The sequence below is a fragment of the Podarcis muralis genome, chromosome 6 (assembly GCF_964188315.1).
Source record: "Podarcis muralis chromosome 6, rPodMur119.hap1.1, whole genome shotgun sequence".
In the NCBI taxonomy this organism is placed as follows: domain Eukaryota; kingdom Metazoa; phylum Chordata; class Lepidosauria; order Squamata; family Lacertidae; genus Podarcis; species Podarcis muralis.
Window position 1 is genome coordinate 20,021,721 of NC_135660.1, and position 26,214 is coordinate 20,047,934.

General features: G+C 41.9%; 1 protein-coding gene across 8 annotated transcripts in view; it reads right to left on the reverse strand.

The window, feature by feature from the left end:
* Positions 1–267: 267 nt before the first annotated feature.
* Positions 268–26,214, reverse strand: part of SCHIP1 (schwannomin interacting protein 1) — a 133,113-nt gene continuing 107,166 nt past the window's right edge. For 6 of the 8 annotated variants that reach the window (XM_077929824.1, XM_077929825.1, XM_077929826.1 and 3 more), the window contains 7 exons: positions 19,986–20,104; positions 10,244–10,361; positions 9,152–9,349; positions 8,234–8,357; positions 5,335–5,428; positions 3,998–4,048; positions 268–1,371 (listed from right to left, as the gene is read on the reverse strand). In XM_077929824.1, the coding sequence (XP_077785950.1) occupies positions 1,320–1,371; positions 3,998–4,048; positions 5,335–5,428; positions 8,234–8,357; positions 9,152–9,349; positions 10,244–10,361; positions 19,986–20,104 (756 nt within the window). In that variant the 3' untranslated portion in view covers positions 268–1,319. The remainder of the gene's footprint in view (positions 1,372–3,997; positions 4,049–5,334; positions 5,429–8,233; positions 8,358–9,151; positions 9,350–10,243; positions 10,362–19,985; positions 20,105–26,214) is intronic. The other 2 variants (XM_028731415.2, XM_077929831.1) reach the window with 1 other exon arrangement.

Here is a 26,214-nt window from a genome sequence, read left to right on the forward strand (position 1 = left end):
AGCTCCCGTGAGCCCCAACATCTTGAGGGGTTCAGGTTCCCCATCACTGGCAAATGTAGTTGCTGCTTCCACTGAAGTGAATGGGAGAGATGCATGGTAGCTGGGTTATGAATTTGGGAAAAAGGACAAGACTCACAGAGGTTGTAGCTCGTATTAAAATGCATGGTGATAGCAAGTGCAATCTCAGCGGAGAGAAAGTAAAGAGAGAGAGAGAGAGAGAGAGAGAGAGAGAGAGAGAGAGAGAGAGAGAAGTAATCAATTCCCATATCAAGTGTGTTAGAGTTTAATTCAAGTTTACGTATACAGTTGAGGTGTCATTTTCATTTTTCAGCCCACATAGTATTTTTGTTAACTTTAAACCTTACCTTTGTGCCTGCCTTCAAGTGAATCTATAATAACTTATCTGTGTTCTAAGTGAATAGTATTTTTTAAATATATATATATATATATGAAGAGAGACTTTTCATATTATATATATCTATATATAATCTGAAATGAGAAAAATAGGAATTTCACATGTACTTCAATGAATATATTACAGGTGAATTACTATGTTGTCCCACTAGTCAACAAAAAGACATATCATATGAAAGAAATTTTTAATTTTTATTTTACATATTTATACATAAAACTTTCAAGGTAACTCTTTCAACTCAACTGCATGTTAATAGCACATCTAAAAATGAATGTCAGGTAGTCAACATTCACAAAATGTTGAAAACTGATTAAAATATACATATTACTGAAAGCTACAACTTCACTACGAGGCAGGCATGTATGTTTTCTCTCTCACTTGTATAGCACCGTCAAAATTACAGTCTCATTTGTTTAAAACTACGCTGAAAAACAATAAAAAGTAGCCAATGGTAAAATACTGCTTTAACTTAAAAGGTCTCTCTAAATAAACAAAAATAAAAGTTAAAACTACCCTCTCTCTTCTTGTTTCCTCTTCACGTTTGCAATGTTTATAAGTACTGTACATTTTGTTCTACAATAAGATTATTGAACTGTCCAATATTTAGTGGCACAAGTAAAAAATAAAATAAACCCAACAGCAAATAAATTAAAAAGCATAGGCCAACCACTGGACATAAAGCTTCAGACATTGGGAACAATTCGCCAAGCACAGTCGCTGTGCATCTGCCATTAGCTTCAAGGAAGGGTTCTTGTGGGGGGGTTCCTGGTGCTTGGCAGATTGCGCCCGGAATCAATGACTAACACTGATTTTTCTTGTGTGCCACCCGTGGAGCATCAGCGTTGGTACAACCACAGAAGCAAAACATTTTAGCTTGTTTCTTCAGTTCTGATGGCTTCCGGTTTTATTTTGCTGGCATCTTCTCTGCCATGTGCTTCTGCTGACTTTCAGCGTGTCTGAAGGGAAATGGGGAAAAAGGAACGATATTACGTAGATGCAATAAATGAAGATTTTTATTTTATTTTTTACTGGCAAAACTTAAAGGCTGCAGAGAAGGAAGGAAGCGCAGCGATTGCTGAAAAGATTGCTTGAAGAGATGCGTTAGCTTTTGCTGCAATTATCTAGCCGGCTTAAATAGTCCTTTTCTTCAGGACTCCTCTAGGCTGCAGAAATCCAGCACAGGAAGGAAAATAACAACCACAGTCTTCAGGAGGTAAAATCAAGAAGAGCACCGGGGGGGGGGGGATTTCAAGGAAATTGCTTTGGAATTGAAACTGTAAGTTGCAATAACATTGAAAGGAAGTTTTATTTGGGGAGCAAGGGGAAAAGGAGGAGAGTTTCACCTCCTTCCTATGGATAGGAAACTTATTTGTCTTAACACAATCCAAGGATGTAGCAAGATGACCCCTAGGTCCCTATTGTAGCAACGCTTCAAGATATAAAGAACTAAAAACAACTCGCATCTGACCAACTGCCCTCACAGAGGGCATCTGCATGGCTAATTAAATATGTTATTGATTCCAGTAACTAGAAATGCAAACTGCTTCCAACATGAGAAAGTAGTTTTGTAACACCCTTCCCCAACCAGGTGCCCTCCAGAAGTTTTGGATTATGACTTCCATAAGCCCCAGACAGTCCCCACAGGTGCACACTGTGGACCCAATAGAAGCCATGCTTTCTATTCATTAAAACAGACTCGTACTTCAAAGTTTCTGGGCACCAGGTTGGCGGTAGGCTGTTTTAGAAGAACAAGGGAAAGAAAAGAGTGCCAGGGTTGCGGAGCAGAGAGTCAGACCAGGAAGATACAAGTTTAGATAGACATACATCCACGAAGCTCATTGGGTGATGCTGGGGAAAGTCACCATCTTTCAGCTTAACCAACTGGTCAGAGGTGCTGAGATGGTAAAATTGAGGTGGGGGAGAGAGAAACATCATGCACCCTGAACTCAAACTCTTGATTATTTTCATATGCAATTTGGTATTCAAATTAGAGACCATCCAAGAATATACAGAACCATCTCTCTGTAGATTTAGCAAGAACTGTTCAGTCTTTGTATCCATAAAACATAAAACACCCACAAAACATCTCTCTCTCTCTTTTTAGTTTCTTCTGCTTAAACAGCTCGCACTTCAACTATGCAATGAGGCATTGTACCTACACTTCCTGTTGCTGATCTCTTTTCACCCAGAGACAAGCGGTTAGGGGGAAAAACACCCCATCACTGGCACACATTCCTTGAACTTTCGCTTGCTGCCTTCGTGTTTGTCCCTTCTTCTCCCCTCACTAACAATAGTTCATAAAGCAGGAAGTGAAAAGCACCAGCATTGTGTATGGTAGTGGCAGAATCTTCTTTTTTTTGCAAGACACAGGTGCTCTCAAATCTGAGCTACCTGTTGGCTCACAGGAGAAAAAACACCAACAACCTTCCTTTTCTCTGGAGGGGAGCAACAGGCAGAGTATGGGCATTGCTGTACAGTCATACTTCATGTTATGTTCTTTCAGGATACGTCCCGCGGTGACCTGGAAGTACCGGAAATGGTTACTTCCGGGTTTCACTGCAGACGTGCAAAATGACATCATGGCCATGAGCAGAAGTGGCGAATTGCAACCCGCGCGTGCGCAGACGTGCCGCTGCGGGTTGCACTCTTTTCATGTTGCGAACGGGCCTCCGGAACGAATCCCGTTCGCAACCAGAGGTACCACTGTATTACAAGGTGAAGCAGCAAAACCACTCCGCTGTCTGTGATTTGCAGCAGCAGATTTCTGCAAGAACATACTATAGTGAGCACACCGACCTTTTCCTCTACGCAGAAGTCCTCTGGTAGATGTCAATGACGACTTGCTCACCAGATTATAGTGGGGGAGGGTAATGGGGAAGGAAAATGCCATGCCGAAAGACAGACACATAATGGCATGCGAAAACACACACACACACACACTAGCCCTTCCCTGGTCTTTGCGTAAAGCGGATGAGATTCTGCCTCTCTTCAAAGTTTTCTTAGCTACAAAAGCAGAGAGAATTCAACGAAGTCAAGTGCTGAGGGTGTGTGTGACAGAGTGCTAGGGGTGGGCAATTATTATTATTATTATCATTATTTGCTGTGGACTGACACACTCTAATATTTCCAAACTTGCTTGCAGATCAGAATGCAACTCCCATTTGGATTACTCAGGTCTCCAGATTTTGGAAGGTACCCTGAAGATCATCTCATCCAACCCCCTGCAATGCAGGAATATGCAGTTGTCCCATACGGGGATCGAACCTGCAACCTTGGCATTATCAGCACCACGCTCTAACCAGCTGAGCTATCCAGATATATACATGTTCCCTGGAGTTGCAGAGGTTTCAGTGCAGTGGAATAGCAGGCAAATACCACAAAGCAAGAGGCTGTAAGAGAGGCGATTTAGCATTTTTGGCTGCTGAACCTTCTTTAACCAGCCAATCTGAGAAACGTGAAAATAACCTGGAACAGAGGGTGACAGAGGATAGATAGAAGGGGAGTACATAAAAGGTTTGCACTGAATAAGAAAAGGCCTGGATTAAAGGGATCTGGGAAAGTTGAGGCGTTACTGTATTTTACCTTGTTGGCAGCAATGGTGCTAAATTACCATGGTACTGATAGGGGGCCGCACTGTAAAAGAAATATTACAGAAAAAAGAAAAGAATAGTTGGGTTTGCTTTGGTTCAATTAAGTCTCATCTCTGTCTGCAGGTGGCAAACAGGTTTCTTCCTTTTAAGATTAAAAACCAGCACAGGATTTGACTGAAGGGCCACAGCAAGAGCAGAAGTAGATATACAGTATATTCAGACTGTTGGTAAGATGCTATGAATCAAACCAGAGAACAGTAACTTCATCCACCTGATAGTCTACACGCCTGCTTTCACTACAGAGGAGGCAGCAGCTGTGAACTGCACCCCCTGCGTCTAATTTTTGCAACAGGCCCCACTCTTCGACAAGACAATTGAAACCACTTCTGGACAAAATGAAAGCATGGTTGCTAGCCACTGACACTATTATTGGCCTTTTCCTCTGAACTGCCAGGACCTAAGGTCAATGCACACCCAGATTTTGCCTTTTGGAGTCTTCCCAGGTCTTGAAATTATGTCTAAAGTCACTCTGATTGATTCTGCCCACTACAGGGCTTGGTAGCTGGACTGAATATGTAAGGACAGCTTTTAGTACAGAGGGGCAAGCTGTTAATAGGGCACATTGTCTACCCAGTAAAGTAAGGAGTGAGAAAGGATTGTTGCAAGATCATTAAAAAAAGATAATTCAGGAAGGGAAGGGAAAGTTAAGAATAGATGGCAGCTACCTTATCAAATGGAGAAAACAGAAGCTGGGATTTCTAACAGAGGAGGCATCACAAAGGCAGATTCCAGAATAAAGGAAGTTTTTGTCTCTATCTTTAGGACCACTCTCTTTGTCTGCCCAGACAAATTTACCAAGTTTTACATTTCCTAGCAGCAATAATTTCCCAAAATTAAAGGGCTCAGCCCCATGTTGCTGCAAGCAATGAGAGAAAGTTATTAGGCATTGGATGTTAGATTATAAATGGATTCAATGGCCAAAGAAGTTTCACTTATAATCTGATAGAGAGTGTGGATCACTGTCCAAATCTGCCATTTGTCATACCAGTCATGGCAACAGGTGCTTAGAAAAACAGCAGCAAAAACAGTTGCTTCGGTGCAAACAGCACTAATAGTGGTAGACTTACGTTACTGAACCATTCATACACACATACCCTAGCTTTCCCCCTGACAGTTATTATGTTTCTGTAATTTTGAAATTACTTTGACCCTGAAATCTGTTTTTGGATGAAGGGCATTTTATACATCAATTAAAATAAAATATATCGTCACAACAAAACGGTCTAGAGAGACCTTTGCAACAGGACGTATCTGAAAAAGGTTACCAACCTGGTCAAATCCTCAATGTCTACCAGCATAGCATCCTGTTCAGTGTGCAATTCATCCCGAATTAGCAGCAGTTGCACCAATTCTTCATTCAAGCCTGACAACAACAAAAAACAAAAAGAGTGTTTAAGTTCAGTTAGCCACAGTTCTCCCCATGTCTAACATTTTGGAATCTGTTAGTCACCATGGTACATGGCTCTCACTCCAAGAAACAGAAGGGTATTTGGCTTGGCATATAAATAAGGGAGGCGATGAAGTAATGGAACAAGAACAATGGCCGGTATTGTTAAAAACAAACCTTAGTAAAAAAAATATCACCATGACACTACTGTAGATCTCACGAGAGAACCAAGGATGACTTCCCAAAGCAGAATGCACTCTTTAAACTCTTTAACTTAAGAACCAACCCATGGAACTTCTGGCATTTTTCTGGTTGTGGTTGGTGATGGAAAATCCTCAAAACTGGGTGTGATCTATCAAGGCTGAACTTGCATCAACACATTGGCAGGGAAATAAGCTTGGCTGTCTATGATGTCAGCCTGTTTCTACAGAGGCAAGAAAGTGTTCCAACTGCAACAGCTACCAATGGTGCCAGGAACTGCCATTGTGTTGTGCGCCCATTCAACAACCAGAGGACTAAAACCCCTGCTTTCTGCGCTGTCATTAGTAATGGTGAGGTTGGCGGGTACCAGGGACAGGGACTTTTCAATGGCAGCCCCACAATTCTACAATTCACCTCCCTGGTACTCCACTAAATCCTCATTCTGCTAGTTTTTAGACTTGGGTCATAGGACTTTTATTTATTTATCCCACAATCCTTTTCAGTATTGATTTTAGGATGGTTGTTTTATATTGCAAACAAATTATTTGCATTTTTAGTGTACAGTTGTATATCACTTTGGGAGATTTTTTGTTCTGAAAGGCAGGTGATATATAAGCAAACAAGCATATTTTAAAAATACAAACACAAACTCGAGAACCAAAACTCATGAAATGCATGTCACTTACCCAATGCTCTCCTTAAAAAATTAAACTAAGCCAAGTCATGGCAGAACTGATTTATGGGTATTTTCTAGCAGGTCTACTGATTTTCTAACACCCTAGCAGTAATTCCAAAGTAGCAGACAGCACTAACAGACTTCAGGGGAGAATTATTCACATTTGGCTGAGCATAGCTCACAGGTGCCTAGGCAAAGAGCCACACTGCAGCTGCTTTGACTAATTTGATTAATAAGCACACATTGACATGGACCATGGAGTCATGTGCTAATTTCCTTTTATTTAGAGCCTCTTCTGACTGTAATGAATTAATTCGTATCACTGAAAAGCATAGCAGTACTTGGGCTCTAAAAAGGACAACAACAACAAAAGAGCCCAGCGGAAGGACTGCTCACAGGCATAATAGCTTTAAAGGCAAAGGTACCCCTGATCGTTAGGTCCAGTCGCGGACGACTCTGGGGTTGCACGCTCATCTCGCTCTATAGGCCGAGGGAGCCGGTGTTTGCCCGCAGAGAGCTTCCGGGCCATGTGGCCAGCATGACTAAGCCGCTTCTGGTGAACCAGAGCAGCGCACGGAAATGCCATTTACCTTCCTGCTGGAGTGGTACCTCTTTATCTACTTGCACTTTGACATGCTTTTGAACTGCTAGGTGGGCAGGAGCTGGGACCAAACAACAGGAGCTCACCCCTTGCGGGGATTCGAACCGCCGACCTTCCGATCGACAAGTCCTAGGCTCTGTGGTTTAGACCACAGCAGCACCCGCGTCCCTTATAAAAGCTTTAGTATAGCCTAAATATTGCAAAGGGCTGAAGTTGTCTACTTATGCCTTTGCACAAGATGTAATGGAAGAGAGCTGGAAACATGGGAATCTCCTGCTTCCTCTTCTCTACACAGTTCCAGGTATCATGCAAAGCTGGAAGACACGTACAACCAACCATGGTGTGCAAGAGGCATCTACTGCTTTTTTGTGCAAGATCCCCACAAATGCATGGCTTCCTAGCCCCCCCATTTCTGCATCTCATGCAAAAGCACTCTAAATAGTAAAACTAAAGAGAGAACTCATATTCGAATGCTATTGTTTCAAGGATTGCTGAAAAGAGAGTGACGTGCAGAGGGCCTCCTTCTTCCTTAGTTGGCATTAGATTACTGAATAATAGCCATTCCTGACCTAACGTCTGAAGCTCAAAAGTCACTTCCAGATCTGTGATTTCTCTTCTCCATATCTAAGACGAAAAGTACAAGAAATACAACGTGCCACGAGCTAGCATGGAATAAAAAGCCCAATATGTTTTGATTTAAAACTTGCTTTGGGGACAATGGCCCCCAATGTTATCTGAAGAGAAAATGTTGGCATTGAAGATATTTCCCTCTAGTACAGTGGTACCTTGGTTTTAGAACAGCTTAGTTTATGAACAACTTGGATTAAGAACGCTGCAAACCCAGAAGTAGGTGTTTTGGTTTGTGAAGTTTGACTTGGAAGCAGAACATGTTCCATTTCCTGTTGAGTGTGTTTCATTTGTAAATTGAGTCCCCTGCTGCTATGGGAAAGCACACCTTGGTTTAAGAACGCTTTGGTTTAAGAAAGGATGGATTAAGTTCGTAAACGAAGATACCATTGTATTGGAGATGGCATAATCCTAGGAGGACAAAGATCACTGATCCATCTAGGTCTGTATTATCCACACTGACCAGCAGTGGTTCACCAGGATTTCAGACAGGGGGTCTCTTCCAGCCCCACCTGGAGGCCTTCTGCATGCAAAGCAGATGTTCTACCACTGAACTACAGTCCTTCCTTGGTTCAGTGTTGGTGTCAGCTCTCACATGCAACGGAACAGTTTCTATTCCCTTAAGCCGAGGTGCCACGAATAGCGAAAGGACAGAATACCAAGGGAGAAGACTTACTTTCTATCTGTGAATGTAGATCATTGACTATCACCTGTAGCTGCCCAATCGTCATATCTCTCAGATCTGTGGGCTTTAAGCTTCTTTTCATCAAGCATTCACTTATATGAGGCATATGTGGCAGCTAAAAAGAACGACAACAACACTTTAGGCCACTGTCATGGCCGGCAACAATGACAAAAAAGAACTTCTGTCAGCATATTTTCTAATGTATTAGCAATAATAGCTGATGATGGTAACCTACTATATATTAAGCACCCTGAGCATTAGTCATTAGGTACTGAATGCATAAAATTTATCAAGTTTAGATACCACATACTGTAATAAGATTTTATAAATACTATACTCTAACAAAGGGGGAAAAACTTTATTTCCCCTGCATGTTCTGAATCAAATATATTAAATAAGTATGCTCCACTTTTAAAACTCATTTTTTACATCTCAGATGGAGTTATAAAGGTAAAGTGGCCGCTGACCATTAGGTCCAGTCGTGGCCAACTCTAGGATTGCGGCGCTCATCTCGCTTTATTGGCCGAGGGAGCTGGCATACAGCTTCCGAGTCATGTGGCCAGCATGACTAAGCCGCTTCTGGCAAAACCAGAGCAGTGCACGGAAATGCTGTTTATCTTCCCGCTGGAGCGGTACCTATTTATCTACTTGCACTTTGATGTGCTTTTGAACTGCTAGGTTGGCAGGAGCAGGGACCGAGCAACAGGAGCTCACCCCGTCGCGGGGATTTGAACCGCTGACCTTCTGATCGGCAAGTCCTTGGCTCTGTGGTTCAACCCACAGCACCACCTGCGTCCCTTCCAGATGGAGCTATAGGCTCCCCCAAATTCCAAAAAGCTTTATTGCAATTGGAGCAACTTCCATGGCTAGAAACAACTGGCAGGCATTGATCTTCTATAAGATACTTACAAGGTCAGCTACGGGAGATTTTTTCCTGTTTTGCTTTTCCACCTCTACTTGCATTTTGGCCATTGGTTTTGCCATTGCTAAGGCCATTTTGGCTTCAGCTTGAAGTTTCTTTTGCCTTGAGAGAAAATCCATGTCATCTAGGGATTCAGATTCCTCTTCAGTAGTGTCTCTGTCAGAATAGGAAGAGCTCTGCTTGCTCTAGAAAAATAGACACAACACATATATATATACAATCAAGCTTGTCTAATTCAGCGGCTAGCAATTTAATCAATGAATTAAAACAATAAACATTAGCTCTAGCCTTAATGTGAATGGCATGAATCAGAAGTAAACCAGCCCTCTGCCAGAATTGTGTTTAGATCCTAGGGTTAAACCTTTGGCACCCCTGCTTTAAAGGACACCAGATGTCTGAGCTGGGAAAGAATTATGCCTGAGACATTAGAGAACTGCTACAAGTCTAAGCAGATGGTATAGATCTAAAAGGATCCCTGTGTTGCCACACAAAATACCTCTTTATATCATCATACTGCGACTGACACCACTCTTCACCTGCTGATGGCAGGTGCAGTTCAACCATACCTGGAGGGCACTAGGTAAGCTATCCCTGGTCTAAAAACTATACCCACTTGCCTAATTGACTGGCCAGTGCTAAAAGCAGCCACTTGCCCCATAATATTTTAGGGTTGCCATTTTGAAGAGCAAAAAAGAGGACACTTTTGCCTACTTTTAACTATGGATTGCTATGACAGCTCTACCCATGAAAAAGAGGATGTGTCCTGGAAAAAGAGGACATATGGCAACCAATGTTCTTAGGGCACACAACCCAGTCACATCAGTTATCCATAAAATGGTGGCGCTATTTATATATTTTATTTCTTTCTTAGTACTGTTTTGGCTGCCAATATTACGTTGCGTCAGTTTGTTTCTTTGAAGTGTATAATATTGTTTTGACAGTTGTAGCATTTCGTTCTTTTTCTTTTTATGTTTTAAAATTAATAAAGGTTAACTTTTTAAAAAAGAAAACCTGGAATTTGGTGCACATTTCCTGACATTTTTCAAGGGATCAAGACCTTCTGTAAGACTGAAACTCACCATGGGAGACAAAGGTGTATCCAAACTTGTTTCGGTCTTGCTGTCGTCAGCATCGCTATCTTTGTCACTTCCGCTGTCATTTACAAAACAAATCTGTAAATTCATCCCACTTTGTAACCTTGAACAGAGAAAAAAAGAGGGAGAGGGAAAGAGAGATTGGATTATCACTCCCTGCAACAACACAAAATGTACTTTGGCTCTTGGTTTCTTATTCTTCTAGAAACTTTTGCCATTTCTGCATACTCCATCAATGTTAAGTGCCAGTCATCCTTCGTTGGAATTGTTTCTTCTTTCTGTCTCTGGGCATAAATCATTCTGGCAGCTGTAGCAGTGTACATAAATAATTTTTTTTTGCTCTTTGGGTACCTTTCCACCAATTATACCTAAAAGAAAAGCTTCTGGTTTTCGTAACAAAAGTTATCTTCAACATTTTTTTCAACTTATTATAAATCACTTCCCAAAAAGCTTCTGCCACCTTACATGACTACTACATATGGAAAAAGGTACCCTCCTTCTTTTTACATTTCCAACAGGTATCTGATTCTGACTTATACATTTACTGGGAGTTTGGTATCATCCCCTATGTTTCCTTTTCTCTGCTGGTCTCTAGAAACCAGTTTACATGCTTGAGTAACTTGTTTACCATTGCTTGAGCTTTATTTAAAGTACAGTTGTACAGGCTAAAAAGAAAAAAGTTGGGTTATGTATGAGAGTTTATCATTACGACATATTGAGATGATCCAAATTTAGCAAAGTTTAGCAAATACATTTCCAAGTTGTAACTGTGCTAGATTCGAAAGCGAGGGGGGAAAAGAGCAAGCATTCTGAGAAACGTAATTTATTTATTTTTTTAAAAAGTTACACATGTAAATAATAGAGATTCTCATTCTGAAAACAGTTAACATGTCTGAATAATAAAATACAACATTGCATTTAGAACTCACTTATCCCAATTTGTTTTTACTGTTGGATTTACAGTTGACCACAAAAGACGAGTACAGATTTGTATTTCTACCTGATGGGGTAGATAGGCTTCAGACTTGCTACTTCTACTTTATATATTTTTTTACTAGATCCCCAAGAACTAGATCACCCAGAGTCAGGAGCAAAATGCAGTTAGAATGAAAGGGCAGGGGGCAACTGAGCCCATGATGTGTACCAGAACTGAACTGACTCACAGTGTTTTTCGTATAAAAATCCACTCCTAGTTAGCTTTCTCCATTTCAGCAGCCTGATTTAGGTGGGAAAAGCCATTTTATTGTTCCCATTGCTAAACAACTCAGTTGTAAACCCTTGCCAAACTATTGCAAGCCACCCAGGGATCTTGACCTACCTTCTGCCTAATGCTGTTTTACATTATTTTAGAGAAATGCAATCAGCTGCCGTTGCCTGTGTCCAAAACAGTAATTTTCCCTTCACCTGATTAGCTCTGAGTGCTCTTGTGCAGAATGGCTGCAATCAAATTCAAAAGGGCGTTCTTCACACCCAGAGAACTTACCGTTTTTTTGTACACTGTTGAGAAAAAATATATCACACAATCTCTTGTGCATGACTGGCCAGGAATGGCCTCCCCAATTAAAAAGAAGAAGAAGCTGAAGCATTTAAAAACCACTCAGAAGATCTTTTCTAGAACTCCGTGCCTAATAGCATTATTGGTAATCAATACCTGCTTAAAATGTTGATCTAGGCAAGCCTACCCAGACTTGCCATTATAATGTAAAAGATAAAGGTAAAGGTACCCTGCCCGTACGGGCCAGTCTTGACAGACTCTGGGGTTGTGTGCCCATCTCACTCAAGAGGCCGGGGGCCAGCGCTGTCCGCAGACACTTCCGGGTCACGTGGCCAGCGTGACAAGCTGCATCTGGCAAGCCAGCGCAGCACACGGAATGCCGTTTACCTTCCCGCTGGTAAGCGGTCCCTATTTATCTACTTGCACCCGGGGGTGCTTTCAAACTGCTAGGTTGGCAGGCGCTGGGACCGAGCAACGGGAGCGCACCCCGCCGCGGGGATTCGAACCGCCGACCATGCGATCGGCAAGTCCTAGGCGCTGAGGCTTTTACCCACAGCGCCACCTGCGTCCCTCCATTATAATGTACAGGTACATTATTATTTGTTTTTAAAATACATTGGTTTTTATCTACAGTTTAGCAATTCTATTATGTCTGTTTTAAAAGTCTGTTTCTATTGCTTAAAAAAAAAATTGAATATTTTATACCAGGGGTGTCCAACTTCCAAGAGACGGCGATCTATTCCCACTATAAATAAACTGGCAGTGATCTACCCATTGGATTGACCAAAGGTGTTGAGCTTCTTTCGTGTGTGGTTTTTTTTTGGGGGGGGGGATGTGTCTAAGATCAACCACTCCTGCCAACCTAGCAGTTCCAAAGAACATCAAAGTGCAAGTAGATAAATAGGTACCGCTCCGGCGGGAAGGTAAACAGTGTTTCCGTGTGCTGCTCTGGTTTGCCAGAAGCAGCTTAGTCATGCTGGCCACATGACCCGGAAGCTGCACGCCGGGCTCCCTCGGCCAATAAAGCAAGATGAGTGCCGCAACCCCAGAGTCGGCCACGACTGGACCGAATGGTCAAGGGTCCCTTTACCTTTTAAGATCAACCAGGGACACCCCGCAATTGACCAGTAGGTTGCGATCAACCTGTTTGACAGCCCTGCTTTATACCATTTTACATAAACGACTCAGATTATTTATTAAGCAGAATATAAGTCTTGATAAACAAACAAACAAACAAACAAACAAACAAACATACATACTGTACATACATATCATCTGTAAAGTTGGATCTAAATAAATGAATAAAATCAGAATACCTGGAAAATCAGTTCTATACAAATATGCCACCTAGCTTCAACACGTATTCATTTAGAAGACACCGGCCTTCTGGCACATAAGGAAGGCTTCTGTGGAGCAACTTCTGCTCCTTGGATTTGAACATCATCTTGGCATTCATTCAACTGCTCACTTTCCCCTCCTCATTCAAATACCCTCAAGATCTCCCAAAGTGTGTCAATCAAAAGGCTTTAGAAAGAGCACATGCCATAAATCTGCCCACACACCCTCTTTAAAAAACCCACCACAATAATTATATGCTCCTCACCACATGGCCTTTCCTTGCGATCTCATTGTTTTAATTTACAACCTTCTTCTCCCACTGCCCTACTGGCCATATATTCTTTGACTGAAAGCTTTGGGAGCTGGGGAATCCACCCTCTTTACAAATGTATGCTAGACACCCAAGTGGCCCATTTCTGAGCACTGCAGAAACCTCATGGCATAAGTGATTGGAATGGAATTCATTTTAAGAACAGAACGGTTGGTTGCAATTTAGGAGAACTTCAAATAGCCTGCAAAAACCAGCAGCATCCTGTGTTGTGTATGTTTCTTCTTTCTAAAGTTTGTTCTTATGTTTGTGGAGCATTGCTAGGATCTGCATTTTGCCATAAGGATTGCAATATCTCTTCCCAATCCAGTTCATACATGTGGGGAGGAATGAGGCCACACCTGCACGCTCACCAAGCCAATGCATCTGCCCTGTTTCTGATGCTCCTGCAGGTCGATGTGGGGCTACCACATCCGAGGCTTATAAGGAAGTGGAATTGTCCAGTCTGGCCCACAGGTGCCTTTATGGGTCCCAATGATAAAAGCAAATGTTGAGTGTTACAGAAAGACTGCTCTGAGCATTGTTCAGAGATGAAACTTTTCAGTTAACATTGTTTCATGATAGACACACAAAAATCATTTACAGTGGACGCTTGGGTTGTGAACGTGATCCGTGCGGGATGCACGTTCGCAACCTGCAGCGGCACATCTGCGCACGCGCGTGTTGCGATTCGGCCCTTCTCTGCATACACAAGGTGTGAATTAGCGCTTCTGCACATGTGCGACCGCCCAACCCGGAAGTAACCCATTCCAGTACTTCCAGGTTTTGATGGCCCGTAACCCGAAAAAACACAACCTGAAGCGTCAGTAACCTGAGGTATGACTGTATTGCACTAGTACTGTACAGTGGTACCTCAGGTTACATACGCTTCAAGTTATATACGCTTCAGGTTACAGACTCCACTAACCCAGAAATAGTGCTTCAGGTTAAGAACTTTGCTTCAGGATAAGAACAGAAATCGTGCTCCGGCGAGGCCCCATTAGATAAAGTGGTGCTTCAGGTTAAGAACAGTTTCAGGTTAAGAACAGACCTCCGGAACGAATTAAGTACTTTACCCGAGGTACCACTGTACTGCCAATTTTAATTGCTGTACATTGAGTACTATTTTAGGCAAAGGCAGGATAGGCATTTCCTTAAGGGAAGACCAAGAACAGTCCTACCCAGCAGCTCTATCCCCCAAAGAACCAGGGCTTTAGGCTGTGTTACTTGAACTTAGTGGAACTAAACACACTTATTATTTAAAACATTTAAAACCTTGTTCTTCAGCCAAAAAAGGGTTATAAAAATCAGTAATAAGATACAGTCCCCGTCTTCAGCTTTACAGCCTAAAAGATATGACACAAAAGAGAAAGCGATCATGAGGAAGAAAGCAAACTCAGGCACGACTTCTTAGTTGCATAGTGCTAATTAAGATATGTATTTTAAGATATGTATTTTAGTCAATTAAACAACCAATTAAATTTGTGTAGAGTTGCCTACAGGTAAAACAGTATATCTGAAGTAAGAAAGAACTTTTCTGATGATATACACAAAGGTACTGGCCCTGTGTGTGAATGAGTTTCTCGTAAGATGATGGCTGCCACCTGCAGTTTTTATAAGCATTTTTTTTTTTAAAAAAAGATTAATCTAGCTGAAGAATCTGTTAACCACTGTAACTCTGTTTTTTAAAAAAATCACCATTTATAAATAGGACCGTTGCCTGATTTTAAAAAAATCTTAAAGTCATATGAGGTTTAGTCAATTAAACCTGCATAAATGTGCAGGTGGGAAAAATAGAACTCTAGATGATTCGTGAATGCATCAGGGCAGACATCATAGGCTGTTTATTATCTTTAATACAAGTGTGTGCGTCTGTGTCTGTCTCCAGATGTCAAGAAGAGCAATTCCTTCCCGTCTAAAAAGGGGGAATGTCTCTTCAAAAATGATTCATGAAGCTGAGCAAGGATGCAGGGTGTGTGTGTGTGTGTCATGGTTCCAGGATGTTTTTCAGAACAGAAGCAACAATATGATCTGCCAGAGCACCAGGACACTCCTTGCTCTGGCAAGTGAATGAGGTGATAGATTTTCAAGTTTGTTTGGGACAGATTAAGTCAGGAAGTTGAGACAAACCTCCCTAGACCCATGGAAACATCTGGAGAGACCGACTGGATCAGAGTTTTCAATACACATTTTAAACTGGTTCTAAATCGTGGTTCTGTATGGAAGTGAGAGCTGGACCATAAAGAAGGTTGATTGCTGAAGAATTGATGCTTTTGAATTATGGTGCTAGAGGAGACTCTTGAGAGTCCCATGGATTGCAAGAAGATCAAACCTATCCATTCTTAAGGAAATCAGCCCTGAGTGCTCACTGGAAGGACAGATCCTGAAGTTGAGGCTCCAATACTTTGGCCATCTCATGAGAAGAGAAGACTCCCTGGAAAAGACCCTGATGTTGGGAAAGATGGAGGGCACAAGGAGAAGGGGATGACAGAGGACGAGATGGCTGGACAGTGTTCTCAAAGCTACCAGCATGAGTTTGACCAAACTGCGGGAGGCAGTGGAAGACAGGAGTGCCTGGCTCTGGTCCATGGGGTCACGAAGAGTCGGACACGACTAAATGACTAAACAACAACAACAACAAAGTCATGGTTCTAGTTTTAAGCTGCTGTTACAGCTTTTCCCAAGAAATGACAGACAAGCTGACATGGTTGGTGTTTACTGTGTTTTTAAATTGTGTTTATATATGTTAAAAAGCAATAAAACGCATTATAAAGAAAGGAAGAAAAGCAACAACAGAAGCCACCCAGCACCAGTGGATTGTCCAAAGCTGAATAGCAGTGCCTTTGGCCCTCTGTGCTCGCTTAAATCAGCAGGCAACACTTTAACAACCTATTTACTGGTATAATGTACATAATGGTTCCTTTATTCCAAAATCGAACATGATCTCAGCCACAAGGTGGCCTGTAGCACTTGCTTGCAACTTTAGGCATCCTTTTATCATAAATAAGGAATGGGTTGTAATGGAAGCCACATGCACATTAAAGGATTAAATTTAAAATTCACCAATCATCCAGTTATTTGTGCATACAGAGAGCACCTGCTAAAGTATTATATTAACTTGTGTACAAGGCAGGGAGAAGAGATTATTTTTTAAAGCGTTCTTTCGATGATGCATTCGGCTGGTCTCTCTAGTCAGAAACAATTCTTCCATAAAGGTGTTTATTGTGATTGTGGTGATGTTATGCTTCTGACCATCTGGACTTTTATTCAGCCATCTCCCTTGACAAAATTCCTAAGCTGTGTAATGTCAAGCCATAAAAATGCTAACTGTGATTTATAGCCGCCGAGACTCTGTAGACAATACAGAAGCATATGGGTTTTTTCCTCCTCTGGACAGATATGGAATATCCATACAGCGACTGCGATTCACAGAAGAACCATTCCTAATTTGTTATTTCATTAAGAACTTGAAATATGATGGTAAACAAAACATATCACCAGGCAGACAAGACATGTGTAACTAATAAACATGGGCTTTGATTCATGCTATTTCTCCTTTGCGCCCCCATCCCCAGGAGATTTAATCTTGTATTACTCTTCAGTGGAAATGGACAGTAAAATATTATTTTCCATTTACTTTAATGGCTCTTTGGATGCATTATTAATATGCAATATATAATGAATAATTGCATACTTACATTTTTACGCCATGTCTTTTTCTGCTGCACAAGACATTCAATGGGCTTTAGGCCTGAAGCATAAATTATAGCTACCCGGGGAAGGGTGTGATAACATATACTGTTCCTTTGCTTTATTCTAGCATTGTTTGCAAAGGGAAATAGATTAACTCCTTACTCCTTAGTGAGTCATAACCTCTGTTCTTAATACCAGCACACACGTTATAGGGGAAATGTTGAGGAGTTCAGAGAGAGAAAACTAGGAGACAAATGCTGCAGTCCTAGAGAGACTTGCCTGAGAGCAAGTACCACTGAACTCAATAGGATTTTTTCCTGAGTAGCCATGGCATAGGAGTATGCTGTAAGTTCCCATCCTATGCACATCAACTAGGCAGTGAGTTTGTTTAATATGATAGGACTTATGTCCAAGTAGCCATACATATGATCAGAATCAGGGCCAGTCTTCAATATCTATCAGGCTATGTATATTGACTTGTATGCTTAAATTGAGATGGAGGTACTGATGGCTACTGTACTATTAATATGAGCTGAAGCTTTCTTTTTCCCCTTTTCCTTCCTGACTCTTGTTGTTAAATTTTCTATTAAAAGGTAGCCAGAGTAAGAACCAGGCCTTCTTGTTCTTTGTTTTCCAAAGAACCTCGAAAATCAGAGGAAGAAAAACAACAGATGACTTTCAATCAGTGCTAGGGTAGGAAGTCCACACTTGGCTGCCCTTGCCTCCTCAAGGAAATCTGACTTTTGGGTTCCTGTGCGTGGAAAACAGACCCTTCCTGGAAACTCTGAAAGTGCCAGGCTGTGCCATTCAGAGACTATTTTGCCTGAACCCGTACCCTTGCAGGGGATCAATGAATGTGGCTTTGGGGTGCAAAGAAAAGCCTAATCAGTGAAGCAGTCAGGGCATTTGCATGTGTGAACTTGTGTCTGCTTGCATGAGACATCCATGCACCATATGTTTCGTGCTCTACCATGAACCTATGCCACAGAAGAGGAAATACTACCAGAGCAGTATTTGACCGTGTTGCAAGCTTGTGGAGTGGGACAAATCTGGCCTGGCACATGATACCTTTGTTAGGTAGGGCAGGCTTAGGGAGAGACTGGCCCAACATCACCCAGGAATCATCATGTCTGAACATAGATATGAACAGGGGTCTCCCCAGCCTGTGATTTTGGAGTACCCTTGGAAGGTGTGGCTTCAAGAGGAGGCAGGCTGTCATGGTGAGTTCCTATGCTTCAAAAATTTACCACTATACCACCGCTGAGGAGCTATTACAACTGCTACTACTGGAAGGTAACAAAATTAGGTGCCTGAAACATGAAGTTTTTCTGCAGTGGTTGTGGCCATATGCAACGTGGTGCGCGATTAATACAATTTTTACCCCCCAAAGTGCCACTTTAACTCAGGTTGTGTGCTCAAAGAAAAGTAGAGAGCTGAGCACCAAATATTTGGGGTGTGGAGGCACCCTTAGTCCAATTCTTATTATTGTCAACAAGGGATCATGGCCTCTTGTTTGGGCCTCAAAATGGAGAATGGGATGTTGAAAGAACTCTTGTCCTTTATCCTTCCAGTTAATGCATTGCTTGTTTAAATAACCAGGAGCCACAAAATCCTTTTTCCAGTGATAAACTGGAGAATGTATATTTTGATGAGTCTCCCACAGGCAATAACAGCTCACCACTGCATGCACAAATGCTCTTTGGTTTCTACATTTATGTTGAAAATAAATTTTCATCAGGACTGACCATTCACACACTTTTATTTATCATGCCTATATAAAAGTTTGGTTACCATTAAAGCGTTTACTGCTGCTGTGGCATTTGTCCGTGTTAAGCGTGCAGTATTCAGAATTTTACAACAGAGGCAAGAGACTGGATTTCTTACAAAGTATAAAGGGCCTTCATATCTTCTCAAAGAATATACAATTATATGCCAGTGTAAGACTGGGGGTTTGGGTGGCTGTACTCAAATTTATGTCCTTGAGTTCAGATGTCTGAAGGGAGGCAGTGCTGCTTCATAAAATTATTTGTATTTCTTTGTAATACATTTGAAATCTCCCACTAAATCCAAACCTTTATTGCTTAGCCCAGGCATAGGCAAACTCGGCCCTCCAGATGTTTTGGGACTACAACTCCCATCATCCCTAGCTAACAGGACCAGTGGTCAGGGATGAGGGGAACTGTAGTCTCAAAACATCTGGAGGGCCGAGTTTGCCTATGCCTGTCTTAGCCAAAGGCAAACAATCATACAATAGTACAAAAAGCGAGACGACACTAAATATATGACTTTAACAAACGAAAAGCATCATGACTAGCCACTGGAACAGCCAAATAAACTCAGTTAAGTGCAGTGTGTAACTCAGTGTAGACTTCAAAAGGCTTTTAAGTAACACTGATAATTCAAACAGTATCCATACTTAAATGTGCTGAGCGCTTTTAAAATCTTTAAAGCAGCTGAAGAAATTATTCATTACAGATGTTACTGACGTTTCTTTAAATATTTATATCCTCACCTCGGCTGAGTTTGAGATGGCTTATGGAACCATACCTTTTCCCAACATGTTTGAAAGGCACACAGAATGAAGTTCTGGGAAAGTGACTGACAGTCACAGAAATGGAAGCAAGCATGACATTCACACACAACATTGGAAATGCACGGGTACTGTTGGACAAACACATGCCGGGGGGAAGACAGAAGATGAGAAGCTTAGAAGCTCAGACAGTTGAGGGGTTTCTCTTTGTAGTTAAATCATGAATGGACAGAACACTGAAGATAATGTCACAGTCTCAAAAGCCTGGACTTGATGATATTATGCCACGCGGCATAACTCTATGATATTATGCCACATGGAAGCTATTAAAATGATAAATGTTCACCGTGCCATTTTCACTCACCGAGAAGAAAGGCTTGGCTTTCCACTTTTACTACAGCTGGTATAAATTCCTGGGCCATCATCAAAGAAACTTCCAAGCGCCAGTTTTTGCCTGATAGACTCCCTCTCATTTTTTTGAGCCTGGAAAAGAAAAAAAACACACAACCAGAACAGTCAAACCGCTGACAGCAAACCACATTCCTGTAAACAGAACTTTAAAGTTAATCCAACATTTTCAGCACTCAATGTTATAATTTGAGACGAGATAAAGCGCCAATGATATAATGTACCCTCTTGATTTGTTTCAAATAGAGAATACATGTTGAATATTGTCTCAGGCTAGTCACTAGGTGATCCTGACACAAGTGTTATTTCAGTTCATTTTCGCCTTTGTCTACTGCCTTTCAACACTGCTATACACAAGGCAGTGTATGAGCCACAGAAGCAACAGAATACACAACAAACACCACACATCTTATAACAATCTGACTCAATGCAAGAAGTCATCATTTGTTCCAAGTTCTTGAGTCCAGGAAGTGGGAAGATGGCTTGCTATGGATGGGGTTGCACTACTCTGGAAGGAGCAGGTCCATAGCTTGAGATTACTCCTGGATCCAACTGTCATTTGAGGCACATCTCTAGCTGGTTCACCAGCTATGGCCCCTTTGGGAGAGAGATAACTTGACCACGGCACTCCATGCTGTACTTCCAGATTGGACAATTCTTGCCTAAGCCAACCACGGTTCTGAATTTTATGATGATGATGATGATGATGATAATAATAATAATAATAATAATAATAATTTATTTGTACCCCGCCCATCTGGCTGGGTTTCCCCAGCCACTCTGGGCAGCTTCCAACAAAGATTAAAAATACATTAAAATGTCACACATAAAAAACTTCCCTAAACAGGGCTGCCTTCAGATGTCTTCTAAACATCAGGTAGTTGTTTATCTCTTTGACATGTGATGGGAGGGCGTTCCACAGGGCGGGCGCCACTACCGAGAAGGCCCTCTGCCTGGTTCCCTGTAGCTTTACTTCTCACAATGAGGGAACCACCAGAAGGCCCTCAATGCTGGATCTCAGCGTCCGGGCAGAATGATGGGGGTGGAGACGCTCCTTCAGGTATACTGGGCCAAGGCCGTTTAGGGCTTTAAAGGTCAACACCAACACTTTGAACTGTGCTCAAAAATGTACTGGGAGCCAATGTAGGTCTTTCAAGACCGGTGTTATGTGGTCTTGGCGGCCGCCCCCAGTCACCAGTCTAGCTGCCGCTTTCTGGATTAGTTGTAGTTTTGAAGTCCAGGGTTTGCAACCTGTGGTCCTTGGCCAAATTTCATTGAATGGAGAGAGCTTAGAGGGGCTAAAAAGCCAAAATGTGTGTGTGTGTGTGTGTGTGTGTGTGTGTGTGTGTTGAGGGGTGGAATTCCCCTGTAAGCAAACTGTTCAGATCTCTGGCAAGACCTGGCAGTTTGCAGTTCAGGAGGAAAGAGTGTAAAAGAGAAAAGGGGGGCATCAGAAAGTGATAAAAGTGGCTGCCCACCCACTCTTGGCCATGCCCCATTCACCACTAGCATATGGCCCCCATCAGCTTACCCCAGAGCAAATGCGGCCCTCAACAGAAAAAAGCCTGCTTGTGGTTTTCCCACAGGTATCTGGTTGACCACTGTAAGAATAGGATCATAGAATCATACATATGTAGAGAGTTGGAAGGGACTGCAAGGGTCATCTAGTCCAACCCCCTGCAATGCAGGAAACTTTTGCCCAAGTTGGGGCTTGAACCCACAACCCCGAGATTAAGAATATCATGCTCTACCTACTGAGCTATGTTGGACTAGATGGGCCTTTGGCCTGATCCATTCTACAAACAAACAAACAAACAAACAAACAAACCAAACCAAACCAAACTGCAAATACCCAGTTCCCTCTACGGATTCAGCCTAAGCAACAATAGGTTTTAATTCATACTTTTGTTTATTAGAGTTGGAAACTGGTGCCACGCTGTCTAATCTGAAGCAATTACAGCCTAGTGATTTTGAGGAGCATCACCATTAGCAGAATTCATTAGTGATTGCCCATAGATACGACTGCCAACTGAATGCTTCCAAGAACCATCCTTTGAAACGTATGGCGCACTATGCATCTGGTATATAGCTTTTCTGTCTCAAAAAAAAGTGCAGCGGCAAACGAACTGCAACATGAGGGGAAAATCAATAACTTTAAGAGCACAGTGGCTGAACTTAATAAGCTGGTATATTCATTTTCACTTTGCCACAAGTGCTGCTATAACAGAAAAGGAACCTCAGGGGGCTCTCTCATTAGATTTTGTTTTTCGTCCAATCTATTACATGCTACTGAAGATGCTTCCATCTGCACTGCTGTTTTATGAAGCTGTTTTCCTGCAGTGGGGGGAGAATTCAGAGAAAGATGTGGAGACAGCTGTGTAAGGATAATCTCGGACACTGTCAAAATAAAATATAAATCTAGATGTAGCAGCATCCAGTCGCCTAGAGGCTAAACCACTACAGAAGGAAGGAAAAGAAGAGGCATCATAAAAGAACAATACGCAAAACAAAAATACAATTAAATAATAAAAACCAAGAAATACCAGTCAAGCATTTAAAAAATCTGTAAGGTTTGACAGCGGCAGACATCAATAGCCAACAAAAACTATGGTGAACAGAATATTTTCAGCCAGAATGGCCTGTTTGGTGCATATCATAAAATAATAGAGTTGGAAGAGACCCTGAGGATCACTTTTGAATTAGCAGGAATATGCAGCTGCCCCATGCAAGGATCGAACCTGCAACCTTGGCACTATCAGCACCACACTCTAACCAATGGAGCTATCCACGAAGCTTTCGCATGGAAGTTTCTACATTACTCCCAACAGCAGTCCATGCTCACAGTAGCCACAAATCACTCCCAAAGCCCAAAAGGCATTTGTCAACTGCCGACCACCGGAAGTCCCCTCCTTCCTTATCACGCTGGCATTGATAGAAAGAAGACACTCGCTATTTCTCATGTTAGTAAGAACGAGTGGGACCTGCAACAAAAGGTGGTCCCTGTTTCCCCCCATTCTTTTACCCCCACCCTCAGTTCTATGCAGCCACTAACATGCCCAATCCTCACATGCTGCTTTTGCCCACTCCCAACCCTTCAAAGCTTCTTTCTAAATATTATTTGTACTTCTGAAAACCTTAAGGTTTCTCTAAACTGATAGCATCACCCTTCTGGTGTGTGAGCACTGTGGCTGTGTCTATGGAAAGAATGAAATGCATAGGCTAAAGAGGGAACGAGGACTATCACCCAGCACAACATCCTACAAGTAAAGTCCTCAACAAATCAATTTCCCTCATCTTCCAAGTTTGCTGCAGGAGCTAATTCCACCATCTGGGCATTGCACTGGCCAGTTTTTGTTTAAAACAAACTTTTTTTTCAAATACACATTTGCAATGTTAAAAAGCAATACCACATAATACGTTATCCATCCGTCGGTGAATCAAGTGTTAGTTCACAGAGCTTGCTACATGTGAAAGTCTCAGTGTAAAATCTACAGATTTCCTACACACTGCATGCAGCAGTTTAAAGGGCAAATATTGACTAAGGTTGCATGTCGAAATCCAGATCTATGGCTCTGAAGCTAGGGATGCTTTAGTCTGGAAAACATTTTTAAAAGCAAACTGAGCTGATTCACATTTCCTGGATTAAATACCCAAATTGGAATGCACTTTCAGTTTCCAGGATGCTTAGAACTTTGCGATAACATTCCCTGGCTCATAAAACATGCCAAATATGCATATGAAATTGCATGCATTGGGATAAAAAGCATATAAATATATTTATTTTAAATGCATGTTATGTAAAAAGATAAAGAAAATAAGGCGTTGCGTGTGTCTGTGTTGTATCCGACACTGCTGTTCCACTTGTGCAACAGAATTCCCGCCTCCCTTCTCCTGTAACCCCCCTTTTTTGTTTATTCAACACAATATATATATACACCACTTGATTGTAGCAAAACGTCTAAGCAGTTTACAAGAAATATTATGACTATCAATAAAAACTTAAGAACAAGTAGTTAAAAACATTAAAAAAAATAAAATCAGAAGTAATTGAAAAAGAAATTAAACATGTCAACATCTGTGTGTCAGGATAGGCTTGCCTAAACAAAAATGTTTTAAGCAGATACTGAAAGGAATAGATGTGAAGGGACCTGCCTGAGGTCAATAGGCAGGGAATTCCAAAGTGTAGGTGAAACTAAAAGAATGATTTCTTACAAGTGCGGAGCAAATATTGGGTGACACCTATAACAGCGCCATTGCTGGAGATTTAAGCAGTTGAGTGGGCACATATGAGGTTAAACATTGGGGACCCTCTGAAGTTGATTTTAGGGGTGCATGAGGGAAGGAGAGACAACTCCATGGTTTTAAATTGCAGATCAATGTGTGACAGAAACAGACTGCTCTATCTGTCCCTATTTGAAGCCATCACACTTGTAGAGATTAAAAGAGTGTGCAATTTTCAGCTCAAGTGCTACACAGTAGTGATTTGCAAGTACTTGTGCATCAGTGCAATTGATCTGTTGGTTGCATCACATCTATGCATAAGATCTGCGGCCGTAATACTTAAGCTACTCATGTTTTACCTACAATTAGAGTGGCTCATGGGAGGACACGGAGAGAATAAAAAGACTAATTAAATTGTGAGGATGATGAAAGTGCAAGCAGTAGACCCAGGGTTGAAGTTGTTGACCTTTCCTTTTCTTAGGATTGAAGCTTTGTTTGTTTCGCCCCCGTAAATGAACTGCCACAGGGGCTGGATAAAACCGGCCAAAGGGCCCGTTTAGCCCCCCAAAACGGACTTTGGACATGCCTGTGCGGGTGGAGCAATGACACAGTTAGCACAGTAACTAATGAGAGCACGGAAACTGGCATAATTAGCATCATCATAAAATGGCAGGCAGAAAAGCATCCTTATGGCTGCAGCAAAAGTCCACAGCAGACCACCAGAGGGTTACTAGAAAATTGTTTTATGCATTTTTAAAATATCTTTTTTTTTTTAAAGGAAGTGTACACACACTTATGGCCCAACAATGTTGGTTTTGTTTTTCACTATGTGGTAGCAGGGGTCATGGGGCCTTTCCGATCCATTAGAAAGCCAAATGTTGCACCTGCATATTGGAAGCTTGGGGTTTACGCTATGAACGTTGGCAGCTAAACAACAGTTGAGGAAGCTGGCCAACTCATCTAAAGAGAAGTTAGCGCTAGCTATTATAACAGGTTTACAAGTCTGCTGGCCAAATATTTATATGTTTATACACTGCAAGGTTGTTTCACAGGCCATGGATCTACTTTTTAATAATTCTCCTCTCCTCCTAAACGTTTGCAAGTTCAGTCTCCAAAAACTCAGCAGCCTTCCTATTGAAATCGTCCAGCTCATGGGGAGTTGTTGTTTTTTAATTTTAGACTGACTACTGGGCTGTATTCAATGCTAGAGACCCATTGAAGGCAATGGACATTGTTAACTTAGGTTCATTGATTTCACTGAGTTGACTCTGAGTAGAACTTAGGCAGTAACATACCACTTTAAACAGAATCCTTGGAAGCGCAGTTTGTTAAGGATGCTGAGAATGGAACCCTTGCTTCTTTAAGGGTAAAGGGACCCCTGACCATTAGGTCCAGTCGTGACTGACTCTGGGGTTGCGGTGCTCATCTCACTTTATTGGCTGAGGGTCATGTGGCCAGCATGACCAAGCCGCTTCTGGAGAACCAGAGCAGCGCATGGAAACGCTGTTTACCTTCTTGCTGGAGCGGTACCTATTTATCTACTTGCACTTTGACGTGCTTTCGAACTGCTAGGTTGGCAGGAGCTGGGACCGAGCAATGGGAGTTCACCCTGTAGAGGGATTCGAACCGCCGACCTTCTGATCGCAGCAAGTCCTAGGTTTAACCCACAGCACCACCAGTGTCTTTACAAAACTACAATTCCCAAAATGGTTTAACAGTCAATCCCTCACCCCAGGGAACTCTGCAAATTGTAGTTAGGTGTCCTCTAACAACTCTCAGCTAGAATGCAAAGATCTAACACAGCCACCATAAAACTCAGGATTCATGTTTGGTGCAATCTGGTTCCATTAACATGAATGGTTGTTTTGATACATGATTCAGTAAAACCTGGGTAATACCTATCATGTGATCTGCTGCACAGATATAATATCAAGAGATATTGAGATGTAACTCTCTGGGGATGC